This window comes from Oncorhynchus keta, chromosome 17 (genome assembly GCF_023373465.1).
Source record: "Oncorhynchus keta strain PuntledgeMale-10-30-2019 chromosome 17, Oket_V2, whole genome shotgun sequence".
Taxonomy (NCBI): Eukaryota; Metazoa; Chordata; class Actinopteri; order Salmoniformes; family Salmonidae; genus Oncorhynchus; species Oncorhynchus keta.
The window spans coordinates 13,829,387-13,838,232 of NC_068437.1; the positions used below are offsets into that span (position 1 = coordinate 13,829,387).

Below are 8,846 nucleotides of genomic sequence, written 5' to 3' on the forward strand. Positions count from 1 at the left end.
CTCATTAATTTAGTTATATTTGAATTATTATGATCCTTCCAATTTATATTAAAATCACCCAAGATAAATACATCTCTTTTACTATTTGTGGCCTGGTAAAACCCTGTGCATAAGTCATACAGATAGGACACCTTAGAGCTAGGTGGTCTATACACACATCCTACCAATATGGCTGCCTGGTGAGGCAGATGTACTTGAGCCCATAGTGCATCTATCTGACATACATTAAGGTCATCCCTTCTGTTAAAAGGTATATGATTCTGAATGTACAGTGCTATACCCGCACCATTCCTATTCCTGTCTCTTCTCAGTAGACTATATCCATGAATGTTCATTTGCCCATCATTTACAGATGCATCAAAATGTGTTTCAGTCAAAGCTCAAATATGAATATTATATACAGTGGGGCAAAAAACTATTTTGTCAGCCACCAATTGTGCAAGTTCTCCTGCTTAAAAAGATGAGAGAGGTCTGTAATTTTCATCATAGGTACACTTCAACTATGACAGACAAAATGAGAAAAAAATCTGAAAATCACATTGTAGGATTTGTAATGAATTTATTTGCAAATTATGGTGGAAAATAAATATTTTACAGGCCTCTCTCATCTTTTTAAGTAGGAGAACTTGCACAATTTGTGGTTGACTAAATACTTTTTTGCCCCACTGTACAAGGTAAATATAGAACTGAAAAATCTCATTTTTATTGAAAATAAAAATGTATTATGACAATAGTTGTTCAACCCTTCCCTAAACTGAATTACTTTCCTTGAGTGAAGTTGTGCAGAGTGACAATACCTTATTTTAAGCATTTGTTCCAGTTATTCCTGTGGTGCGTCTGACATGTCACTGTCATAACCTGTCAGTAACACTATAACGCTATTCCTCACTTTGTCTTTCTCTCCACTCCCAACCCTATGAATCTTGTTTAAATTACATTTTCCACAGTTAAATTGAAATTTTTATGTCATTTCATTGAAAAGGCTTTTGAATATATGACACACTACAATTATAAGGATTCTCTCTCCGAGACTATACAAAGGGACCTCCTCTTGTGGGAAAATGTGTTCGCCTTGAACAGCTGCAAAATGAACTTTAATGAATTGGGAACAATTCCAAGAGACACATGAAGCTGCAAAGTGAGATTAAAGGTGATTTAGTTACAGATAGCATTAATGTGTTCTAATTTGGTTCCAAGTCATTTTAATCCTGGCTAGGATGGAAGAAGGCTTATCTTTTGGATCTTCCCTAAGCCTACATTTAGCCAGTTTGTAGTTAAGATTTCTGTCATGACTCAATGGGTATAAATCATTCATTGATATGACTATTGAACAGCAGTAATATTATGGATTGTGCCTTTAATCTATAAATTGCCACCCGTTCATAATATGCAATCAAGTCCAGTGTTGCATTTTTCACTACCTGACAGGAAAATATTTACATAACACTAACAAAATCATATGTAAAATGTGTCAACAGTTTTCCAAGCAGAAAGTTTCATGGTAATACATAAACAAATTATATTTTAATATACTTGTATTTATATATGTAGCATTTGTGGTACAAATGTTTCATGTTTTTTTTTATGAATACAGAATGAAGTGGGTGCAGTATTTGTGGAGAACAGCTCTTGATCAGGTTGGATATTCCTTTCTCCCAACCACAACGTTAACATAGATCCGGCTGGAGTGTCACCTGCAAGGAGAAAGAGTGTGTCAGTCAGTGTCATCACATGTCCTGCTGACACCATCAGACCATCTATGCAATAAGTGGATAAGTAGATGGGTATTTCAGGACCAATGAACCTCGAGAGAGAGACCAAGTGATCAAGAGAGAGAGCAAGACAGTTGGCGTGGTGAGAGAAATAGCTTGGTAACATTAAGTTGTTTGTAAGCAGTGATGATTTTGATGGGGGTTGCATTGAGTTCCAACTGCCTTACCAGTTATTCATAACAAACAAATAACAAACCCTATTTGTATTAGTATCATTACCTGAACTAAAATATTAACGCAACATGTAAAGTGTTGATCCCATGTTTCCTGAGCTGTAATAAAATAACACAGAAATTTGTCAAAACGCACACAAAGGCGTATTTCTCTCAAATGTAGTGCACAAAGTTGTTTATATCTCTGTAAGTGAGCATTTCTCATTTGCCAAGATAATCCATCCACCTAAAAGGTGTGGCATATCTAGTAGCTGATTAAATAGTGTGATCATTACACTAGTGCACATTGTGCTGTGGACAATAAAATGCCACTCTCAAATGTGCAGTTTTGTCACACAACACAATGCCACAGATGTCTCAGGTTTTGAGGGAGCGTGCAATTGCTGACTGCAGGAATGTCCACCAGTGCTGTTGCCAAATCATTTCATGTTAATTTCTCTACCATAAGCAGCCTCCCCTCCCAACGTCGTTTTAGAGAATTTGGCAGTACGTCCAACTGGCCTCACAACCACAGACTGTGTAACCACTTCAGCCCAGGACCTCCACATCCGGCTTCTTCACCTGCAGAATCGTCTGAGACCATCGACCCTGACAGCTGAAGAAAATATGGGTTTGACAACTGAAGAATTTCTGTGTGCTCGTTGTCCTCACCAGGGTGTTGACCTGACTACAGTTCAGCATCGTAACTGACTTCAGTGGGAAAATACTCACCTTCATGGCCACTGGCACCTTGGAGAAGTGTGCTCTTCACAGATGAATCCTGGTTTCAAATGTACCGGGCAGGCAGCTTGTATGGCATTGTGTGGGCGACCGCTTTGCTGATGTCAACGTTGTGAACAGAGTGCCCCATGTTGGTAGTGGGGTTATGGTATGGGCAAACATAAGCTACAGACAACAAACACAATTGCATTTTAGCGATTGCAATTTGAAGCCAATTGTCGTGCCATTCATCTGTAGTCATCTCCTCATGTTTGTTTCAGCATAATAATGCATGGCCCTATGTCGCAAGGATCTGTACACAATTCCTGGAAGTTGAAAATGTCCCAGTTCTTCCATGGCCTGCGTACTCAACAGACATCACCCATTGAGAATGTTTGGGATGTTCTGGATCGACGTGTATGCAGGCGTGTTCCAGTTCCCGCAAATATCCAGCAACTTTGTACAGCCAGAGGAGTGGCAGCCTGATCAACTCTATGCGAAGGACATGTGTCCTGCTGCTTGAGGCAAATGGTGGTCACACCAGATACTGACTGCTTTTCTGATCCATGGCTCTACCTTTTTTAAAGATTTCTGTGACCAACAGATGCAAATCTGTATTCCCAGTCGTGTGAAATCCATAGATTAGGGCCTAATTTCTTTATTTCAATTGACTGATTTCCTTATATGAACTGTAACAGTAACAGTAAAGTTGCAAAATTCTTGCATGTTGCATTTATATTTTTGCTCAGTGTGTGTGTGTGTGTGTGTGTGTGTGTGTGTGTGTGTGTGTGTGTGTGTGTGTGTGTGTGTGTGTGTGTGTTTGTGTGTAGGTTGGAGTCATTAAAACTCGTTTTTCAACCACTCCACAAATGTATTGTTAGACAACTATTGTTTTGGCAAGTCCGCTACTTTGTGCATGACACAAGTCATTTTTCCAACAATTGTTAACAGACAGATTATTTCACTTGTAATTCATTGTATCACAATTCCAGTGGGTCAGAAGATTACATCCACTATATTGACTGTGCCTTTAAACAGCTTGGAAAATTCCAGAAAATGTCGTCATGACTTTAGAAGCTTCTGATGGGCTAATTGACATAATTTGAGTCAATTGGAGGTGAACCTGTGGATGTATTTGACGTCCTACCTTCAAACTCAGTGCATCTTTGCTTGACATCGTGGGAAATCAAAAGAATTCAGCCAAGACCTCAGAAAAACGATTGTAGACCTCCCCAAGTCTGATTCATCCTTGGGAGCAATTTCCAAACGCCTGAAGGTAGCACGTTCATCTGTATAAACAATAGTACGCAATAGTACCGCTCAGGAAGGAGACGCATTCTGTCTTCTAGAGATTTACGTACTTTTGTGCGAAAAGTGCAAATCAATCCCAGAACAACAGCAAAGGACCTTGTGAAGATGCTGGAGGAAACAGGTACAAAAGTATCTATATCCATTTAATGAATCCAACCTAAGTGTATGTAAACTTCTGACTTAAACTGTATACTTCAACTCAGCAAAAAAATAAATATCCCTTTTTCAGGACCCTTTCTTTCAAAGATAATTTGTAAAAATCCAAATAACTTTACAGGTCTTCATTGTAAAGAGTTTAAACACTTTCCCATGCTTTTTCAATGACCTATAAACAAGTAATGAACATGCACCTGTGGAATTGTCATTAAGACACTAACAGCTTAGACGGTAGGCAATTAAGGTCACAGATATGAAAAATTAGGACACTGAAGAGGCCTTTCTGCTGACTCTGAAAAACAGCAAAAGAAAGATGCCCAGGGTCCCTGCTCATCTGCGTGAATGTGCCATAGGCATGCTGCAAGGAGGCATGAGGACTGCAGTTGTGGCCAGGGCAATAAATTGCAATGTCAGTACTGTGAGACGCCTAAGTCAGCACTACAGGGAAACCGGACAGACAGCTGATCGTCCTCACAGTGGCAGACCACGTGTAACAACACCTGCACAGGATCGGTACATCCGAACATCACACCTGTGGGACAGGTACAGGATGACAACAACTGCCCGAGTGCTCATACTGTCCGTGAGAGGCTGGACTGAGGGCTTATAGGCCTGTTGTAAGGCAGGTCCTCACCAGACATCACCGGCAACAACATCGCCTATGGGCACAACCCCTCCGTCGCTGGACCAGACAGGACTGGCGGGTCCGTCATGGTCTGGGGCGGTGTGTCACAGCATCATCGGACTGAGCTTGTCTTCATTGCAGGCAATCTCAATGCTGTGCGTTACAGGGAAGACATCTTCCTCCCTCATGTGGTACACTTCCTGCAGGCTCATCCTGACATGACCCTCCAGCATGACAATGCCACCAGCCATACTGCTCGTTCTGTGCTTGATTTCCTGCAAGACATGAATGTCAGTGTTCTGCCATGGTCAGCGAAGAGCCTAGATCTCAATTCCATTAAGCACGTTTGGGACCTGTTAAATCGAAGGGTGAGGGCTCGGCATTCCCCCTAGAAATGTCCGGGAACTTGCAGGTGCCTTGGTGGAAGAGTGGGGTAACATCTCACAGCAAGAAAGGGCAAATCTGGTGCAGTCCATGAGGAGGAGATGCACTGCAGTACTTAATGGCCACATCAGATACTGACTGTTACTTTTGATTTTGACCCCCCCTTTGTTCAGGGACACATTATTCCATTTCTGGTAGTCACATGTCTGTGGAACTTGTTCAGTTTATGTCTCAGTTGATGAATCTTGTTATTTTCATACAAATATTTACACATGTTCAATTTGCTGAAAATTAACGCTGTTGACATTAAGAGGATTTACATTTTTTTGCTGAGTTTATATGCTGTGTGTATGTATGTATATACTGTGTATATACAGTACCAGTCAAAAGTTTGGACACATGTACTCATTCAAGGGTTTTTCTTTATTTGTACCATTCATTCATTGTATAATAATAGTGAAGACATCAAAACTATGAAATAACACATGTGGAATCATGTAGTAACCAAAAAGAGTGTTCAAAATACATTTGAGATTCTTCAAAGTAGCCATCATGGTCGAATTGCTGCAAAGAATCCACTACTAAAGGACACCAATAAGAAGAAGAGACTTGCTTGGGCCAAGAAACATGAGCAATTTACATTAGACTGGTGGAAATCTGTCCTTTGATCTGATGTGTCCAAATTTGACATTTTTGGTTCCAACTGTCATGTCTGTGAGAAGCAGACTAGGTGAACGAATGGTCTCTTCCGTGAAACATGGAGGAGGAGGTCTGATGGTGTGGGGGTGCTTTGCTGGAGACACGGTCTGTGATTTGTCTGTGATTTATTTAGAATTCAAGGCACTCTTAACCAGCATGGCTACCACAGCATTCTGCAGCGATATGCCATCCCATCTGGTTTGGGCTTAGTGGGACTATCATTTTGTTTTTCAACAGAACAATGACCCAACACACCTCCAGGCTGTGTAAGGGTTATGTGACCAAGAAGGAGAATGATTGAGTGCTGCATCAGATGACCTGACCTCTACAATCACCCGACCTCAACCCAATTGAGATGATTTGGGATGAGTTGGACGGCAGAGTGAAGGATAAACAGCCAACAAGTGCTCAGCATATGTGGGAACTCTTTCAAGACTGTTGGAAAAGCATTCCAGGTGAAGCTGGTTGACAGACTGCCAAGAGTGTGCAAAGCTGTCATCGAGGCAAAGGGTGGCTACTTTGAATAATCTCAAATCTATAAAATATTTTGATTTGTTTAACACGTTTTTGCTTACTACATGATTCCATATGTTATTTCATAGTTTTGATGTCTTCACTATTATTCTACAATGTAGAAAATTGTAAGAAAAACCCTTGAATGAGTAGGTGTCTAAACATTTGACTGGTATTGTATGTAGGTATACCATCCATTCACAAAAATACTTTGCTCCAAGCAAAACAGCAATTCTACACCTTTTTCTATGGGGTAGAGAGAAAAATGTACGGTTGTATAGCTAATGTCATGCTATTCTACATATTTTGCCATGAGGCTGAGAGAAAATGTTGCTGTTATAATGCTAATTTCTTGCAATTCTACACATTTTGACATGGAGCAGAGAGACACATTTTCAGTTTTATAGCTAATCTCATGCTATTCTATGCATTTTGCTATTTGGCTGAGAGAAGATTTTGCAGTTTTAAAGATATTTTCCTGTAATTCTAAACATACCTTTCTTTACTCTAAGGGGTCATGGACTTTATCACCTTTTTATTCTGGTCAGATAATTTATCTATTTTCTCTTCTTGTCAACCATATTGTTCAACTGACAGCCTCATGGTAAACCATGCTGTAGATTGTTTGGTCTGTTGGCACACTGTCATCCTGTGCGCATCAGTGCTCCAAGCCATTAGTCTTATCGAGTTCAGCTATTTATAACTGTATTAAGTGGGAGGAATTCACAGGGTTATGAAGGCTGTCATCTAATGATAGCACTGTTTCCACAAAGGCTGTGTAATGACTTTTGGAAGAGTGTTTCAGTTTTATTTGTAGCATCATATGCGTACAACTGAGTTTTGCTCATGTCTGCTGAAAGTCTTTTTTGAACAATGATCCAGATTTATGTGCTAATAAATATAATTCTGTCACTTGTTCATGATAGGATGTTTGTGCGTCTGTCATACTTACACTTTTGAGTGATCTAATGCTGCTACCACGAATGGCCGCCATCAGATCATCACGGGTAGAGCTCAGAGATGCTGGTGGCCGGAGTGGGTTGTCTTTCTTCTTTCGTGAAGAAGGCTTCAAGGCATTCTTCAGCTCCTTGAGAATGTCAGAGCTGCACTTCATGTTCGCCCCATTTTTTCCCCTCTTGGATTTGGGTTTCTTTTGGCCTGATTGACCCTTTGTACTCCCTTCATGTTGTTTGATCATCTCTGCAATCTTCCTGGTTGGTGTATTCCTCTCAGACTGAAGGCCAGTGAGTGGGGGAGGTGGAGGAGGGATGTTATTTGGGGTCTGGTCATTCCTCGCATGTCTTGGAGAGAACCAGGGTGGTTTGTTTGAAGGAGGCGATCCAGAAAGGCCTGTTGTCCCGGCATCGGCCTTGGGCTGGACTATTGCTTCTGGATGACCTTTCTCCCTCTGTTGTTGCAACCGTCTCTGCCTCTGTCGGTCCTGGTTGCGGGTCAGAATACTGGTGGCGGTCATCCTGGGGCCTGGCAGATCGAACTGGTAGCCCAGCTTGAGGAGGGTGTTGTTGTCCCTCAGGAGGTGAACCATCTCCATCTCAACCTGCCCCCCGCAGATGTGCCTCTGGTTGTGGAAGCGCAGCTCCTCCAGAGTACTGTTTTGTTGGAGCGATGCCATTAGTGCCAAGATTCCCCGGCCAGACACAAAGTTGGACTCAATGTTGAGGTTGGTGATGGAGCAGTTTTCTCTGAGCATCTTGGAGACGGCGAAGGCAACCCGGTCATTGGCTCGGGTGTTAGAAAGGCTAAAAACACGTACGTGTGTGTTGGCGCTCAGTGCTTCGGAGATACGCAGCAAGGTCTCCTGAGAGATGTCTTCGATGTTGTTGAAGTTGAGCTCGCTCATCGTTGGATCATTGCGAAGGATCCGTTCAAGTGCCTCATCAATCACGATAGGGTTCCCACAAGGTCTCTCTGGAGTCACATTTAGGTTTTGGTCAGTCATTGTTGTTCTCAAGTCTCCCCTTTCAGAACAATTTCCTAGGTTTCTTGATAGGTGGTCAACAGTGTTCTGCCCATGTCTACCAGAAGTTGGTAAAGGTTCCTGTTTGCATTTGTCCTTCTTTTCCTCTTCATTTTCAGCCTCAATTGAATCATTCTCATCCTCACCTGCCTCGTCTTTGCTCCCTTCCCTTCTATTTTGGCGTTCCTCTTCCTCATCACTGTCCTCAGACTCTGTGCTGTTACTGTCACTCTCTGTCGCACATTCCTCTTCGCTCTTATCAGTCTGTCCTTCCTCCATTCTATCCTGTATTTTCGAACAGGGTGGAAAATTAGGTTGCGACCTAACATTCTCCAGTTACTGTCTCTTAATGAGGAACACCTCCAGAACTCTCTGAGCACACATAATCATTATAGCTGGTATTTCAGAGACAATGTATTTTTTGATTGTTTTCCACTAACTTATCAAAATAACACAGTAGGCAATGAACACAGTCTTCATATTGTTTGAACTCTTATACAACGATAAATGTTTGGCACACTTCATTTGCATATATA

The 8,846-nt window shown here is 41.5% G+C and overlaps 1 protein-coding gene across 1 annotated transcript in view; it reads right to left on the bottom strand.

Moving 5' to 3' along the window:
- Positions 1–1,064: 1,064 nt before the first annotated feature.
- Positions 1,065–8,846, bottom strand: part of LOC118396463 (leiomodin-2-like) — an 8,792-nt gene continuing 1,010 nt past the window's right edge. The window contains exons 2-3 of the mRNA XM_035790698.2: positions 7,285–8,595; positions 1,065–1,694 (exon numbers count right to left, since the gene is read on the bottom strand). Of these exons, the coding sequence (XP_035646591.1) occupies positions 1,668–1,694; positions 7,285–8,595 (1,338 nt within the window). The 3' untranslated portion in view covers positions 1,065–1,667. The remainder of the gene's footprint in view (positions 1,695–7,284; positions 8,596–8,846) is intronic.